The sequence below is a fragment of the Leguminivora glycinivorella genome, chromosome 16, assembly GCF_023078275.1.
Source record: "Leguminivora glycinivorella isolate SPB_JAAS2020 chromosome 16, LegGlyc_1.1, whole genome shotgun sequence".
Lineage (NCBI taxonomy): Eukaryota > Metazoa > Arthropoda > Insecta > Lepidoptera > Tortricidae > Leguminivora > Leguminivora glycinivorella.
In genome coordinates this window covers 656592-675516 of record NC_062986.1, presented here as the reverse complement: position 1 = coordinate 675516, position 18925 = coordinate 656592, and the positions used below count along the sequence as shown (strand labels likewise).

General features: G+C 32.8%; 2 protein-coding genes across 4 annotated transcripts in view; one reads left to right on the top strand and one right to left on the bottom strand.

The window, feature by feature from the left end:
• LOC125234464 (ran-binding protein 10) overlaps window positions 1-18925 on the bottom strand; it is a 113449-nt gene that overhangs the window by 45190 nt on the left and 49334 nt on the right. The gene's annotated exons all lie outside the window — the stretch shown is intronic.
• LOC125234468 lies at window positions 3430-8963 on the top strand. Its single transcript, XM_048140726.1, has 5 exons — window positions 3430-3675; window positions 5614-5786; window positions 6136-6332; window positions 6420-6541; window positions 7807-8963. The coding sequence occupies exons 2-5, from the start codon at window positions 5734-5736 to the stop codon at window positions 8104-8106; spliced, it is 672 nt and encodes a 223-aa protein (XP_047996683.1). The 5' UTR covers window positions 3430-3675; window positions 5614-5733; the 3' UTR covers window positions 8107-8963.

Genomic DNA, 18925 nt, shown 5'->3' with positions numbered 1-18925 from the left:
AAAAATCTTAAAGCAAGTAATATATTCCTTGGTATAAGATATTACTAGTTTCATTCAAGATCTAGTTAAATTTACAATCAAGAATTTAAAAAATCTTAAAGCAAGTAATATATTTCTCGGTAAAAGATATTACTAGTTTCATTCAAGATTCGGTTAAATTAACAATCAAGAATTAAGACAATCTAAACGCAAGTAATATATTTCTTGGTAAAAGATATTACTAGTTTCATTCAAGATCCAGTTAAATTTACAATCAAGAATTAAAAAAATCTTAAAGCAAGTAATATATTTCTCGGTAAAAGATATTACTAGTTTCATTCAAGATTCGGTTAAATTAACAATCAAGAATTAAGACAATCTAAAAGCAAGTAATATATTTCTCGGTAGAAGATATTACTAGTTTCATTCAAGATTCAGTTAAATTAACAACCAAGAATTAAGACAATCTAAAAGCAAGTAATATATTTCTCGGTATTAAAAGATATTACTAATTTCATTCAAGATTCAATTAAATTAACAAACAAGAATTTAGACATTCTAAAAGCAAGTAATATATTTCTCGGTAGAAGATATTACTAGTTTTATTCAAGATTCACTTAAATGAACAATCAAGAATTAAGACAATCTCAAAACAAATAATATACTTCTCGGTAAAAGATATTACTAGTTTTATTCAAGATTCAGTTAAATTAACAATCAAGAATTTAGACATTCTAAAAGCAGAAAATAAATTTCTCGGTGGAAGATATTACTAGTTTCAATCAAGATTCGGCTAAATTAACAATCAAGAATCAGAAATCCTAAAAGCAAGTACCTAATATATTTCTCGGTAGAAGATATTACTAGTTTCACTCAAGATTCAGTTAAATTAACAATGAAGAATGTAATAATATATAATATGATTAAGGACTACAAATACTACTATAGATAGACAACACACACACACTACAATATTACTATAGACTATAAATTTGTATGATAAGAAGCAAGCAAAGCATTTGTCACGGGTTTTAGTAATGTTTGCTGGAAAAACAATTAGTAGGTACTGAAAAGTATCGAAGTAGCGGGAATTCCCGGTACGACGTAGGTACCGGAAATTTTAGTCCTGGTACTGAAGATTGTACCGGCACCGCAATCTATATACCTACATATTGGCTTATATGCATTGTACAAACCATAGCGAGGACAGACGCAGTATTTAATCTGCGTCTGTTTGCATGTAATTGTATTGTATACCTATATATACCTGTTATGGAAAAAATCGTTTTTGTCTCAAGACAGTCGAAATATTTGAATCTTAAATCAAGACCTTCGAAAACAAAAGCATTATTGCTCCAAGATATTATTTCTTGCTAGTTCTTGCAACAAAATTTACAAATCTTGTCTCAAGAAGTTGCATTTTTTGCTATGAGCAGTGTTGCTGTATTCATTTTTTACCCGATAATCTTGGAGAATGGTTTAGCGAACAATCTTCACACAATCTACCACGCTTTTGATATGTTTTTGAAATAATTGTAAAAGGCATAAAAAAATAAACCGTTTCATAAAACAACAAAGGCATAGAGCTACTTAGCGTGTTGCTACTTAGTTTTGCATAGGTACTTATACATTTCGAAAATTCCTTTAGTGTTTATCAAAATAATGAAATACGCATTATTTTGAAGTTTGATTAAAATCATGCACCAGTTACTTTTAGAAGTTTTTTTTATTATTGTTTAATAGGAGGCAAACGAGATGTAAATAAAAAAACATGTTTATTTCTTAGTATAAACGATCATTTCTTTTTTTTTTTTGCCAAAATTTTTTTTTATGGTTTTAGGGAATTTTAGGTCAATTGTTTCTCAGAATCACGAGTACTTTCAATCTCACTGGGAGACAAAGTGTCCCAGAATTTCCATACATTTTTTTACTTTCCTCTTTTGTTACCCCATACAACATATATGGAAAATGGTAACAAAATAAGAAAAAATCGTATGGGACAATTTTTTTTACTACTAGGATTGAAAAGGCTAGTAATTCTGAGTAGAAATAGCATAGTTTTGTTCAAAAATATCACACTTCATAAAAGTGGCAAAAAAAAAAAAAAAGAAATGCTCAGACAGTCAAGAGAATAAAAAATGGCGGCAAATTTGAAAACTGTATGGGCGCGGGTTTTACGTCCCATGGAAAATTTGAATTTCGCTTGTTTTTTTACTCTCACGATTTGCTTGATCGTCCATAATTTATTGTATTTTTCGCATAATTTAAAACATACAGTTTGAAAAATAACCATACAACGAACAATTGACATTTAGATATAAAGAAGTTAAGCCTTAAGGCGTGGCATTTTAAGTGAGGAGTGTCTTTTCAAAAGGACTTATTTCTATAAGTCAACAAGGTTTATTTCTCTAGGAAGACATAGATAAAAATAACCTCTGTTGACTTATAGAAATAAGTCCTTTTGAAAAGACACTCCTCAAGTGTAGGTAGGTATGTACCTACCAAGAAAGACACGTTCGTTACAAACCATACAAGTGCAATCACATAGATTACATACTGATTATCTATCATGAAGTTACGTTTTTGGAATTTGCTTACAGGTTAAAAAATGTCGTTTTTTTAGAGAAATGTCGATCATTTGTCGTACCTGCACTTTATTACTTAAGAAGAAAAATATTTTTTTCAATGATCTTTGCCTTCCTTAAAAATAGGCCCCCTCCAGAAGTAACTGGTGCATGATTTTATACTTTTGACAAGTAGGAAAATAAAGCCCAATAGGTTAGATTAGAAGGCGGGATCGCCCAAGATATAATGTCAATATAATGTCAATTAGCACGTAAGGTTTAACCGTTAGTGTTAATTGTATACAATAAATAAATTGAAATTGAAATTGAAGATTTTCTTGAAATAAGGTACCTATTTTATGGTTTCATATAAAACAAAAACAGATTTTATTATATTTTGCCTCAAATACGCATTATTTTGAAAAATACTACATAACAACTTTTATTTCTTACATAATTTGCCATCGGGTAGCATTTTAAAAAATATTTTATCCAAAAAACACCGAATGTTCCCCGTTTCGATCCACTGTGCGACGTATCGCGCAAAAAAGAGTAGAAATGGAACTAATTTTTTTTATCATGGCAACACTTACTGTTTTCATACAAAAGAGACGTCAAAGTGATTCAATAGTTGCCATATGCAAGACGTTTTACATAGACAGTGGCGCCCCTATTATTTTCTACTCTTTTTTGCCAGACTGTATATAGACGGCCAAGCAAATCGTGAGAACAAAAGTCAAATTTTCTATGGGACGATAATGTATGAGCACATTATTAAAATTTGCCGCCATTTTTTACTCTCATGCTTTGCTTAACCATCTATAGTTACATTATCTAGGTTGGACTTGTGATTATACTGATGTATTTATTGGGTAAAAAAAAACTGGTACTGGCAACATTCTCAAGTTGTCATCCAACAAACCAAGCTAACGGCCGAATGTGATCTGCTCGTTTACTGATTTTCTTTTCGCTCGCTTTTTTGCGTCGTTGTCATTGCTGTGAAAGTGTTTTGGTGATAAAATTAACTCGGTGATCGCGATCGCAAGTATAACTACTAAAATAATGGAAGAAGACACAGAAAACAAATTGGTATCCTGGGATGTGCCGTCAGTAGTCGTCGAGAACTTCAAAAGTAAGTTGTGTATTTTCTAGAATATCGCTGGCAGATCAAAAGGTATGGCAGATAAAATAGTTTATCTTACCTTTAAAGCGTAAAGTAAGCATTTTTGTCTTACCAAGATACATGTTAAATGTTAGGTTAAACAAAATTACCTAAGTACATCATTTACATTTTTACTCATTTGCTAGATATATTTGTATGTTACTAAACTATTAAGAACTTAAGTATTATCTTATCAAAACGAGACAATGGGCATTTTGACACGTGGATGTAAATAAAACAAGTTATATTAATACTCGGAGTCCCATTTTGTTCAAATAATGTGTGAAAATCGTGAAATTTTAAATCAAAATAACGAAAGCTTCTTAATCATTTATTTTGCAACTGCCATACATCTCCGGGGTCGATCAAGATGTTCATTTGTCTTCTGAAGTTTTTAAATTTCAAATATATTTTGTCACCATGTCGCAGTGGAAGACTTTGATTCAGTCTGTCTCCGACCGCAAGACTTAATGATATTGTGGTTTTGTGCTATTTTTAGTTATTACAGATATTTATTCGTTTTTGATCCACGTATTTCGTTCATTTCCCATTTCAATATACATAGGAGAGTTCCGCGATAGCTATCAAATATGCTTTAATATAAGATAATAAATAGCTCATATTCATCATTGATATCCAATTATTTAAGTTATTTTTTTTACAGAAAATGATATAAGCAAGGAACAGTTCAAATATTTGGTTTTAAATGATACTTGAAAGAGCTTTGCAAACACATTGGGTAACGAATTAAACTAAAAAGTAAACTACAAGATTACTTAGACTCAGTTACTGATACTGAAACTGCATATTTCTTCAATGAAGATTTAATGGTTATTAAAGCGAAAACAAACTGTATAGAAGTGATGCAAGTTGATCAAGATCAGTCAGTTATTCTGACAGACAATACTTTGGATTTGGATTCCTACTTAAGTATACCAAGTAGGCTTTCACTGCCAGAATTTGAATTGAAGAGTATCCGCCAATGTACTCCACAAGTAAATAGTGTTCTAAATTATTATCAAAAATACAAACAATTGAACTCGCAAAAAAGAAGCATCATTGTTGATGTTTTGGTAAAATATCACTACACATTTATTGTTAACAAGTAAGTACTTAACTAATGGATTATAGGAGTCCAGACAGCAGTAGTTTCAGACTTGGTACAGTCACCTGCAATAATATCTTACACAACGAAGGCCTCAAAAATATCTTACACACTCTTACAATGTCTCATAAGAAGGTATTATATCATACATAAGGTATTAGTGGCAGATATTTTTGCAGCCTTTATTGCGTAAGATATTATTACAGGTTACAGGTGACTGTACTTGCATGTCAATCCAGATGGATTGACGACTAGTGCGAGTTAGATATTCTTTCACAAGGGAGCAAAATTATGCATTTACGTCAAGGGTAGTTGTGATGGTTTTCTGTCTGGTTTCTATAATAAAATTAGTATTAATACTTAAATATGAATGAAGATTATTCAATATAGGTATTTTTTTCCTCAGAAACATCAAACCAGAAGAATTCAATTTGCTAGCTGCAAAAATTGTTTCACTTTTCCCAACTGAAAGTATATATACCTACTATATGAAAGCTGTGCCAACATGCAAATCTGCTTAAAGAAAATATGTGCTCGCTAAAGGCAAATTAGTGGACAAGGTTCGAAATCTCCTGTACATATCAGGAGCAAAGTGCAGGGGCATTAAACCCACTTGCTCTAATAGGGATTCGGATACAGATGTAGAGTCTATGGAAAATAATCAAGGTAAAATCCATACTTATATTCGTACCTACTAATAATATAAATGCAAAAGTCTGTCTGTCTGTCTGTTGTCTTTTTCCCTTTTGATTTTCACAAAGTATAGCGAAGTTTCGATACATTTTTTATTTGTTTTATTTCAGGGACTGCTTCAAATGACGACGCTATTTGGCTGAAATATAACAATGAGCTATGGGACCAAGTTTGTGAAAGGTGGAATAACACCTTTGAATTAAGACACAAACAAAAGTTTGAAACTGTATATGATTTTCTTGAAACCTGGGCCATTTGAAAAGACAGCAAAGCAGATACTCTGGTAAGACATTCCTCAAAATAACTAGCCACCTCAATTCTATTTATATATGTATAGAATTTATATTACAGATAAATTCTATACATATATAAATAGAATTGATTTTAGCATAAGATTTTTATTACTGGCCATGTTGTACTAAAATGAATTCTGTGACCTATGAACAAAGCTTAGTTCACAGAATTCATTACACCAAAAATGATTTTGGTGTAAGGTGGCCAGTTACTACTTACACTAAATACATTAAAAATAAACGCTATATTTCCTTTAGAATACTTCTCTTAATCAAAGCGTCTTATATTTATTTTAGTAGGTATACTTGCGATCGCAATCACCAATTTATTTTTCACAGCAATGACAACGACGCAAAAAAAACGAGCGAAAAGAAAAAGAGCACACAAGCAGATCACATTCAGCCATTAGCATTTGGTTTGTTGGATGACAACTTGAAAATGTTCAAATTCAAATGGGATTTAAGTTCAACCCAGGACCTTGTGCTTCATAGGCAGAGTCACTACCCACGAAGAAAGATACAGAGGCCGTTAAAATGTAATTAATTACAATGCATTCATAATTGATCATTTTATGAAAATATGTGTGAGTCTAATGTCTCATATCATTTTTTTTTTATTTCATACAAAATAATTCCGGTGCAGATTTACCTGCTATATTTTTTAATACCACCCAAAGGCCGAAAATCTAGGAAAGTCAAGTTCTCAACCATTGAATCAATCCAGGGCTTATTAGTTCAGATAGATGTAAGTATTATATGCATCCAATCCAAATTTAAGGGTTTTATTCTATTTATTTTATTATTAATATACATTTATATTATTAACTATAGAAGTTGTGTAACTGTTCAGTTAATGTTTTACTATTTTACTCTTCGAGTCAAGCGAGTTCAATATATTTCCTTTTGGTAAATATGTTCCCAGAACATAATAAAGTAGTATTCCATTTAATTTTTCCCACTCATTTTTTATGAAAATCATTACTAGTGAGTGTGCATGGGACAACGTCCCACTTTGTCGATTGCTATAAAGTCGCTTTGTCAGTTTATTCATATAAAGATACAAGTAAATCTTGCCTTAATGGTAACCGACAAAGTGGGACGTTTTACTAAACACACTCTACGTGTGTAAACTGTAAGGCATGCAAAGTTGCCATAGAGCCACCATAATGAAGTCATATTTTACTTACCATGTTTTGGTATTTGTTACTTCTTTATTTAATTACAATAATTAAGGGAAAAATTAAAAACTTTTCACCACACCAACTGGTAAAGGCTTACTTTGCTATTCAAAAACAGATAGCAAAATTGCATTTTATCCACTAGAGTGCCAAATAATTTCATACAAATTTTAACTTGATATCTTTAATTTTAGCTTCCTGGTGGAAATTAACTAAATATATATCGTCACTACTTTTAAAAAAACTTGTATCTTCGTCTGTCAATGAAAAGAAAATTGTAGTAAGTATGTAATGTATGGAATGCATATAGACTTACTGCGTTTTAACTTTGAGGAACAGCGTGAGATACGAGATTTTTTTAAAGTAGTGACGATATGACTATTTTGAATCATAATTATTGAATAAATTGATAGTTTTGATTTAGTTTGATGTTTTATAGTCAGTGTTTTCTTCGTGTTGGTGTGGTGAAAATTTTTGTGTTTCACTCGGCGGCAAAGTTTGTTTAACCTTCGTCCCTTGAAACCCTCGCAACGCACAAGATTCCACTTTTCGAACCACTCGCTACGCTCGCGAGTGGTTCAATATTGGAATCTTTCGGTTGCTCAGGTTTCAATATTGGCACGTGCGGTTAAACAACTTTGCCCCCTTGTAAAACAACTAACTATTGTGTACCTTAAAATTCCATTTTCTATATGACTAAGTCTCTGTCACTACAGCCATACATATTTTAATGAAGAAAAAGGAACTTCTATTTTTGTAGTGGAGCCTCTGCTGAGCAGTGGGATATTCCTGGGAACTATGGCATTACTTTTAAATTATGTTTTTAATGCAGGACGCCGGAGATATCGACAGCGTAATCGCAGCCCAGAAAGCTAAGGCTGCAGCCCGGAAGGATACCGTGCAACCCTTCGTGCTCATACAAAGACCGCTACAAAACTTCGCCCAGATATACATCGTTATTCATGATATCAAATACCACGTGCATTCAGCTGCAAAGGCGTTCGACTTATTGTTTAAGATTTACCGCGTTTTCCACGCCAAGTATCCCCAAGTGTGTGAGCACCTCCACGTAATTATTCAAAAAAAGTGTATCAAATCCATACGGCGTATGATACAGTACCACCGTATATAGTTGACGTTTTAAACTTAGATGTGTAAAATTTGGTCTTTGTATTTTTATTAATAGTATAGGATCCGTACTAAGCTCGATCTTCACCAACGTGTTAACCAGATGAAAATAAGTTTCTGAACATGTCTCCTCAATAAAAATGAATGGTCAAGATTATTTTTAAAAAATCTTTGAATTTTTTTTTTTAAATAATCTTGACCATTTTTATTGAGGTTACCATAGTAAGACATGTTCAGAAACTTATTTTACTTAATAAAATATTATTTTCACCTGGTTAACACGTCGGTGAAGATCGAGCTTAGTACGGATCTTAGACTATAAAGTTCTTGAAATGTAAAAATATACTAAGCTACAGAAATTTTATCTATGACATTTTGGTCTTATGTACCTACTTAAGTATTTGCACCATCTACAATTGACGTGATTTGTTTTAAGTTTGACTTGTAGAGAATCTTGGTACTAAAAGTACGTCAAAAGTACATTTTACATTTGGAACTTATTCATAAAATAAAAACTACCATTATTTTTATGTGTAAGTGAGTATCTTCAATTACAAATAGAGTAAGAGATTATGTTTTCTTTAAATCATTTACTATTAGCAAACATTGTAGACGTACTCCAACAATTACGTAATTCCAAGTCAGAATATTCCTTTTTATCTACTAGGTGATTCAATTCTTTTGCAGCGTCCTCTCTTAGTGACGGGTTGTATAATTGATTTTATTAAAAACATAATATTTAATAATATCATTATTATTTTGATCTACATATCAATTGGTGTTCAACATATTGCAATTAGTGAAAATAAAATAAAAATAATTCAAGATTGTAAACGTTTAAAATAAAATAATGAACCATGACATGTAGCTCATACATATGTATATGCTTATAAGTCAAAATGTTTTCCGTTCTAAATTCAATTTTAATACTGTATAGTGATACTGATAGGTTCTGAATTTGTAATTACTTTCTTTAACTGGTGACTGGTGCATAAAATAAATGAGAAACTTACATTTCACTTTCATTCCATTATCTCCGAATAGGTATAAATGTGTTTCGAAACTAATTTGGCTTGTATAAATTAGACTGGAATACTGTCAAAACACATTCATACTTAAAACGCACTAGTCTTTTTGTAAAAAGTTAAAGCTTGAGTTGATTAGCACTTCTGTGGGTTAAGATAACTCTTCTTGTAACATGTTCATTCTAGTTGTAAAATAGAACGTATTCTAATTACATACTTACATTAAGCTTTTCTTTTAAGTTTGTATTTCTGGTTCTTGTTATAAAGGGACACGCACTCCATCAAAATTTAAAGCTCCTCTTTAAAAGTGAAAATTTGTGTATTTATCCTAGTTACAAAATATACCATTTTATTATTGTTTTATTAAGGTAGGTAATTTAATCAAGTCATAACTGTCGCAAAGTCTATAGTGATGAAATGACCATATTATAAAGGTAGGCAAACAAAACTAAAGACATTAAATAGGTAAAAACATACATCATAATTATTTCATTTGAGACATTAAAATGATAAGAATAAAACAAAAATAAAATGGTAAATTTTGTGAACGCGCCAAATACACAAACGTCGGTATGAAAAGTGTTGTAGCTCATGTTGTGCCGTTCTCGAGAATGTTCTCCGTTTTGTATAGGAAACGTTCTCGCTCAAAGCCCATAGTAAATGGAGAACATTCTCGAGAATGGCACACCTTATAGACGTGATGAAGAAGAGATTTACCTAATTTGAATGGAATACGTTCCATTTTACGACAAGAATGACACTTTTTATAAAAAGAATTAAACACTCTTAAAAGAAGAGCTTTACTTCATTTGATTGGAATACGTTCCATTTTACGACAAGAATGACACTTTTTATAAGAAGAATTAAACACTCTTAAAAGAAGAGCTTCACTTCATTTGATTGGAATACGTTCCATTTTACGACAAGAATGACACTTTTTATAAGAAGAATTAAACACTCTTAAAAGAAGAGCTTTACTTCATTTGATTGGAATACGTTCCATTTTACGATAAGAATGACACTTTTTATAAGAAGAATTAAACACCCTTAAAAGAAGAGCTTTACTTCATTTGATTCGAATACGTTCCATTTTACAACAAGAAAGGAACTATTTTGCAAGAACAATTAATGCTTTTGAGTAAATTATCTCGGTTACTTAGAACAAGATATTTTCATTCTTGAGTCAAACAATTTAGCTTTTAAAAAAAGAGCCTTACATCATTTGACCGGAATATGGGCCATTTGACAACAAGAACAAAACGCTCTTGAGTAAATTAATCAGCTATTTAGATCAAGATATTTTCATTCTTGGGTCAAACCATTTAGATTAAAAAATAAGAACTTAACATATTTGGGCAGAATATGAGCCGTTTGACAATAAGAACAAAACGCTCTTGAGTAAATTAATCAGCTATTTAGATCAAGATATTTTCGTTCTTGGGTCAAACAATTTAGCTTTTAAAAAAAGAGCCTTACATCATTTGAAGAGAATGATGTACGGCTCTTTTTTTAAAAGCTAAATTGTTTGACCCAAGAACGAAAATATCTTGTTTTAAATATTTTCGTTCTTGGGTCAAACAATCTAGCTTTTGAAAAGAGAGCCTTACATCATTTGAAGAGAATATGTGCTATTTTACAATAAGAACTAACGCTTTTGAGCCAATTTTTAATACTATTATAAACAAAATACATTCAATCTTCGTTAAAGAGCCTTTCAATGTTAAATTAAGAAAAGGAATAATTATGTCAAAATGTTTTCTCTCTTGAAACAACAGTTATTAGCTTTTAGTGGAAGAGATATTTAAAATGTTGATACAAAAAAGTAGTTCTTGGTCTAAGAACTATAATGCGAAACATTTTATATCTCAATCTAAGTAATTCTCCATTTTCCTTATATCGAAATCCCAAAAGATCTTGACTAAAATAATATTACTTGCTTCAAGTAATTTTTTTTTTCTGTGTAGAACGCTACAAATACAGTTAAGGGGCTACTAAAGGAGCGACTGACAGCTCATAGGCCACGCTTGTCAATTTCCTCAGCCCCCGCAAGCACGCACACATAGAAGCGCCGAAATGCGTTCCGCGGAGCAATAGCCCAGCTAAAGCTCCATCTAGCTTCATAAATGTAAACTACAACTATCGGCAGTCAGCCAAAGAAAAATATTTCGGCAAAATGACATTGACAATTTCACGCTTCACAGATGGCGTTGTAACTAATATTGTATTCAATTAATTCGCCCAATGTCAAATAACAAAACGAATGGTTCTTAATGTTTCTATCAAAGCTACTATACGTTACTATAGCTTATGGAGTTTTTTCTACACTCCGTATTATGCGCCTTAGGAGATTTATAGAGACAGCTATAATATCTATATTAACGAATTATTCTTGGGTATAGGTTTAAGTAGTTTATTTAACCTTTCGTATGCGTCTGTCAAAAAATTGTCATTAATATATTAGTCATAATAACTACATGTTAAAGTTGAAACAATATGGAGCAGATCTGCTCCTAAGCATACGAGAGGTTAACCCCTCTTACAAATAACATTTCCTTGCTACCTAGGTATCTAAATCGCGTTGTATTTTTTTTATTGTTTTGCAATACTTACTTTACTTACCCTTTGGAATATACCATACGTTCTGCAACACTGCTAGCCCCGTGATGTAGGTAAGTGCGTTTTCACATTATCCTATCCGATATCACATGTAGGACCGATATCCCATATATTTACGCCGTCATCTTTAAATTTTTCCTTGTACTTCTTTCCTACATATATCCGATGTCAGATTGGATAATGTGAAAACGCACTACGTACCTACAGCGAGTCACTAGCCCTGCAATTCCCGTTTAGTTTGTACATTTGGATCACGTCTCTGATTTGGATAAAAATTGGTAGGCTGATAGTCCATGATGCTGAGCAAGATTCACTAGGTTTCCCAAAATGTCCTAGATTGATTGTATGAAACTTTCCTTTTTTGTTACCGAAAATGCATAGAAATCTGGTAACAACAAAGGAAGGTTCTTGCTCAGCATCATGGACTCTATCAGCCTACCAATTTTTATCCAAATGGGAGACGTGATCCAACTGCACAAACTTAATGGGAATTGCACAGCCGGCCTCTTCACCATTTTTTAGTTCTATTTTTCACACCCGTGGCGCAGCAGCTACCAGATCTTGCTATGCCACTATGCGAATACAGGTGATGCTATACGGAAACGGTCTAAGGAAACCTCTAGATTTGAAATTAATGAAAATTGGCGTAATTTACAGATTTTGCAAGAAAATAACACTTCATTTTAATAACTGTCAAAATGAATTTTCTGAACTTTTTGCTGATACGGAATTAATATGAAATTGAGTCTCACTCAATTGTTCTAAAATGATCAACGGACTCTATTGTCAAATTAAAGGTGACAGCTAGTAACTAGAGTTGCCAAAAGCAACTGAGTAGCTACTGACGCCACGGCCAACTCATTTATTTACTTTACATATTTTTATCAGACTTAATAAAATTTTAATTCAAAATGTTCATGTTTCTCGAACAGAATGTTCTGAAAAACACCATACATGTAAGAACTGAAATAGTAGGTACATTATTAACATTTGGCATTTTCGCGAGAATAATCACCAAAAATATTTTTTCTAAGGTAGGTAAAATTTATGGTTTTCCTACTCAGAATCACGAGCGCTTTCGATCTGGGGCAAAAAACAAGAGATAAAAAAATGGTCCCGAAATTTTCTATTATTTCGCATACTTTTCACTTTGTAACCGCAGCACAAAGTGTTTGAAAAATGGTAACGAAGTGGGAAAAATTAAGTTTTTTTTTGCAAATTCAACAAGCTGCAAATTCCACTTCATGCCAATTGAAATTTAAGAAAATTCATCTTTAGGTATGCAAATTCGTCATTTTAACACATGCTGCAAATACTTTTTTTTGCAAATGCAACATTTCAAAAATTCAACTTCTGGCTGGACACCACCTCAACTCACTGGCACCTCAGATACTACGCGAAGACCAATCAACATAGACTTACATTAGATTATAATTATATTGTCTTCGGTTAGGACGATAGTTATTTATTACTCATTAAATAAAACTAGCTTTTAATGTCGTCGTCGGAAAACATCAGGATACATTTATAAGTAAATTAATTATACGCGATTTAATCTCTTTTCATTCTTAGAAAGAACGTTGAGTTTGCGGTCCCTTCATTGTTACACGGATCCGAATTAGGGTCCATGTAATGAACGTCCGTGTACCCGTGTTACGTCGTATGTCCAAATTCATGGAATTTAATTTTGAAATGAATATTGCTAATCACAACAATAAATTGCTGTAATATTAAAAAAAAAGATGATAATTGCTTATTATTAACAATAAATATGGCAGGGATGGAACTTGGCAGGAAGAAGAAGTAATAGCTTGTATAATTAATTAATTATGCAATCATGCGCTTATTGTTATGATTTTTTAATGTAAGGTACAGCGGGGCAAATCTCGACTGGGGGCAAATGTAACTGGTCCATTTTTTTCATGTTTTACAATGCTTGAATTATTAATTAGAGTGTCCACTGGGGGCGATACGGGATTTTGTCACTAAAATACCGGTTGAAAATAAGAATTTTCTGAATTCGAACGCGTGAGACTCAAAAGCCGGCCCGCTGCTTATATATGGTAGGCGTGTGCAGTGGATCTATGTAGAACTCATCATCATGTATGTAATAAATAAACGTTTCTTAGAAATAAACAGATTTTTTTTTATCATAATATAAAATGGATCAGTTACAATTTCCCCCCAGTCAAGATTTGCCTCTCTGTACCTTACCTGGTACTATGATTATAACAGATATACCCATTTTAGACTAGCGGTCCCGTATGGTATCACTTAAATTCATTTGATTGAATTGATTGAAGTTTGTGTGTCTTGTAATTCGATAAAAGCTACTAACATTACGTACACTTTGTTTTATTGTAAATTATTAATTTTCTGTATTTACATTACAATTAGGGAACAAATCAAATTATTTTATTGAATATTTTTCGATTTGTTTTTTTTTTTTCAAGTAGTCACACTAGTTCACACTACTATATATAAATAGATATCATACACGAAAGAAAAAACGACAGGGCCCACCAGGGGCCACTGGTGGCTGAGCCGGGAATCGAACCCGGGTCTTCAGCTTACGCGGCTAACGTCCTTACCACTAGACCACTCGCCCGCCCCCGGGTGGCGCCCCCGGCTATATTTAAATTTTATTTAAATTTATAATTTCTTTATTTACATTAATTATCGCCTAGCCAACTTACTCCGAAGATGGGGTAGGTTAACTAAGAGTCTGGAGTTTAGAAAATCGAATAGATACGTGTTATAATTGCAAATAAATACTTGCGTCAAAAATAAAGGGTTTAGAGACCCGAATAGTTCTTCTATCTGTAACAACAATTATTTTCATTAAATTGATTCAAACATCAAAGATATATGAGCTGAAGCCAAAAGTTAGTCAACTATCCCCGGTCTCCCCTAACCTACTTTTTAGGGATCCGTAGTCAACTAGGAACCCTTATAGTTTCGCCATGTCTGTCTGTCCGTCCGTCCGTCCGTCCGTCCGTCCGTCCGTCCGTCCGTCCGTCCGTCCGTCCGTCCGTCCGTCCGTCCGTCCGTCCGTCCGTCCGTCCGTCCATCCGTCCGCGGATAATCTCAGTAACCGTTAGCACTAGAAAGCTGAAATTTGGTACAAATATGTATATCAATCACGCCAACAAAGTGCAAAAATAAAAAATGGAAAAAAATGTTTTATTAGGGTACCCCCCCTACATGTAAAGTGGGGGCTGATATTTTTTTTCATTCCAACCCCAACGTGTGATATATTGTTGGATAGGTATTTAAAAATAAATTAGGGTTTACTAAGATCGTTTTTTGATAATATTAATATTTTCGGAAATAATCGCTCCTAAAGGAAAAAAAAGTGCGTCCCCCCCCCCTCTAACTTTTGAACCATATGTTTGAAAAATATGAAAAAAAATCACAAAAATACAACTTTATAAAGACTTTCTAGGAAAATTATTTTGAACTTGATAGGTTCAGTAGTTTTTGAGAAAAATACGAAAAACTACGGAACCCTACACTGAGCGTGGCCCGACACGCTCTTGGCCGGTTTTTATTAAATGTAGTCTAACATGTCTACCTATTACATATTATTATGTTGAAAAGGTCTGTTTGTTAATAAATATTTATAACAGATTTTTATAGTATTTTCTTACTTTTACCAGGGGCGGCTCACTCCGCGCTTTTATCGCCGCGCTACAAGTACATGTCGGCGGCCGCGAATTCGCGGCCCATTCAGTGGTGACGACTTTCGCGCCGCGCAATAAAATTCAATGTCGCCTGCTCGCGTGCGGTCCGTTTGTTAATGTAGGTAAAAAATTAGAATGGCGGCATTTTGTGGACATCAAAGGAGTGAGCCTTCTGTACTTGTACTATTATATATTCTGTGATTTTACCTCTGTGCGAGGCTAGCGGTCTCATATGGTACTAGCAATCTTTCCAAAAACCGAAGGTCACACATTTTTTTACTCAAATATTGTTACCTTTAGTCAAATAAACCATAGATATATTTAAAGAACTACAAACATTGGATTTAACAAAAAACACTCACTCAATGGGGCTAAGTATCTTGATTGTGTACACTTATGAGGACACCGTGAATCAATATACATTTTTAATAAAGAATAACGATTAAATGGCGGTATGGTCTCAGTCGTTGGAGGTATACATACAGTACCTGTACAAGATAAAATATACTACTGTGTATAATGTATAATACAAACTATGCCAAGCATAACCAAATAAGGATGTAATTCTGAAAATAAGTGATTGAAATAAACAATTAGGTAGTTATGTTGTTTTATTTTATATGTATTCAAGGAGATGAAGAATACAGGTATGCTATGTGCAAATTTCTTTTTTGATGATTTTTAATTGCAAGAATCCATTTGACCTCAATGGTCTGGAATCCAATTAAAATCGTAGGCAAGCTTGGGTGCCAAGTAAATGATATTATAAGATTAGGAATAATAGGAATGCATCCTTAAAATTAACGTAACTAAGAAAACACCGTGTAGAATATTCATATGTCTTGAGAGAATCTGTATCTCTCTCAGTTTTTCTCACTCAGAAGGTGGATCTTCAACACGTCTCGGGTAGTCCGGCGGTTCCTCTTTCTGCAGCCAAGATGAAAGCGAAACCATGTCCTGATTGTTGACATTTAACTGAAAGTTTAAAGAAATTTAGTAGGTAGTAAAATCACGTTTTTAAAACAAAGATGTCAAATCAGGTAAACAGCTAAACATAAAAAAATCTCTTTAATCGAACTGAAAGAGAGAGAGGCTTTATAGCAACAAAAATAGGGTGTGAAATTATTGAGGAATTCGATACGACTGGACGATAATTTCAAGAACAGAGGATTGAGGCCCAAATTAATAAGTAGTTATGACTTATGAATGCTAATTGTTACCTAACTGGTTTCAGACAATACGTATGTTGTCCCATAAACATAGTAAAAAATCTAGGTATTAGGAACCCTTTTACTCAAAAACTGTCCGTAGTTGAAGCTGTAGACAGATCCTTAGTCATTAACATATTATCTTCATCAATTTTCACAGCTAGGTAGTACCTATCTAGTACGTATACTGTATAGAGTACCTATCTCTGCTGACATTAGAATCCCCTTAGTCAAAGTCCAATCCATCAGAAAGGTATTAATTTTATTTATTATTTTAAGCCAAGCTCAGTTTAGTCAAGACTAATTTAAACTGTAAATTAAACATAAACGCACTGGCTAGCTCAAACTAACGTACAAGGTAAATCAACTGATGATTATTTTATTTTACATTTTGTCAGAGTTTCGTTTCCTTTCAACCCCTTATTTGCCAAGTCTGGCATAGAAACATGAGTAGTTTCATGCGCTCTGCCTACCTCTTTATGGGATACAGGCTGATTGTATGTATATTTGTAAATATTATTTTATGTAAACTTTATTGCACAATTCATTAAAAAAGTACAAAATTCGAACTTATTTACTGACAAGTTTTATGTGATAGATCAGTAAAAAACCTGAAGCTGTAAAAACAACCTGACACAACCATCATATTTAGAATAAAACTGATGTAATATAAAACAAAATTAAAGTTTTTGAAATATAGAACGTTAACTAAGGTTTTTTTAGCAAAGTTATTTTTTAATCTTTAGTATAGTATGATTTAGGGGAGTGTACAAGTTTGTAATGGGGTGGCAACGCGCATGTGACACTCTTTGAGTTGCAGGCGTCCATAGGTTACGGTAACCGCTTTCCATCAGGCGGACCGTATGCTTGTTTGCCACCGACATAGTATAAAAAAAAAATAAAAAAAACCTAAATTATTTAGTTAAATTGATAATCAAGGTACAAATTTTGTTTAGTTTTTTTTTATATTGTGAGATGTGTATCATAACCTAGAGGAACTACACTGTTCAGTTTTATAAATAGTGGCTAAAAATTAGTGGAAATTAATATATGAAATAAAAGTTTATCATAATACAGACTTAGGTATATACCTACGCTTACTTTGTACCTTATGCTCGTTTAGCATGTCGTGTACTGTCTATAATGGACTAATAAATATTATACATTATTTGTATAAAATCCTTTAACTGATGGTATCTGAAATAAAAACTTAGGTACACAGTAAATATAGACTAACTTAAAAATAACCAAATAATCCACCAAAATGAATTCCCACGGGAAGTACGAGTAATTAGTCAACTATACCTATTACATCAATATTACTCGCTAAATTCTTTGGCCAAGGAATGGACCAAGCCTAGGGTTTCCTAGTACTATCGAAGAGGACCTTCTTTATATATTATCTGAAGTAACTCTCTAACTTCACCATACCAGTCCAGTCTACTACATATTAGTAATGATCAATCCTTCTAAGTAGTACTAGTACCTATCAAATACCAGAAGCGATGTTATGCCTTATCGTATACTCCTTATGCTAAGAAATGATGATGGTTACACGTCGTCCTGTAGAAACAAACCCATTCGTTGTTTGTGAAATTTCTTAAAAATATTTATTAACATGTAAATATTTGTCTCTTAACTATTTAAAAACGCACTATAGAATAAATAGCTTTTTGGTTTTTCACCGGGCAAGTTGCCCAGAGATTCCTTGTACTTACTTACTTACTTTTACAGACATGATTTATGTTTTAGTTATGAAGATGACGGTTAATGCAGTACAAGGATATTTTCCATACCATCTTCGATTCCTATTTCTATATACCTCTATATAGAAAAAATGGAGTAGGTATATATAATTGGTCGCTTATCTACCTAACAAATAAATAAAAAGTGGTAACGGTTCGGGAATCAGCAGATATCACATACGTCAGTATACCACAGGTCGATATTCAAGTCTCTACACTTTTTATTGCATTCTTCTAAACACTCTCTCATCCGTCACTATCCGATGACATCACGGCGCTTTTTAGTGGCAAGGACGAACCTGTTTAGTCGGACCTGATTACAGTCTTCTAATCACATGTAAAAGCTACCACATAAGTACCATTCTTTAACACATGAGCTTCTTCTACTCCATGCTTTTAACATTGTGCTTAAAACTATAAACTTAAAACTATACATACATACATACAATCACGCCTGTATCCCATGAAGGGGTAGGCAGAGCACATAAAACTACTCAACTCCTCTACTTAAAACTATGTGTATATTAAAAGACGTAGTATCTTGAA

What these genes read in the sequence shown, in the direction of transcription:
- LOC125234468 (XM_048140726.1), top strand. Translation starts at nt 5,734, where the DNA reads ATGATTTTCTTGAAACCTGGGCCATTTGAAAAGACAGCAAAGCAGATA. An exon ending in GATACAGAGGCCGTTAAAAT is followed by an intron (nt 6,333 to 6,419) that starts GTAATTAATTAC and finishes TTTTTATTTCAT; the next exon opens with ACAAAATAATTCCGGTGCAG. An exon ending in GCTTATTAGTTCAGATAGAT is followed by an intron (nt 6,542 to 7,806) that starts GTAAGTATTATA and finishes TTTTTAATGCAG; the next exon opens with GACGCCGGAGATATCGACAG.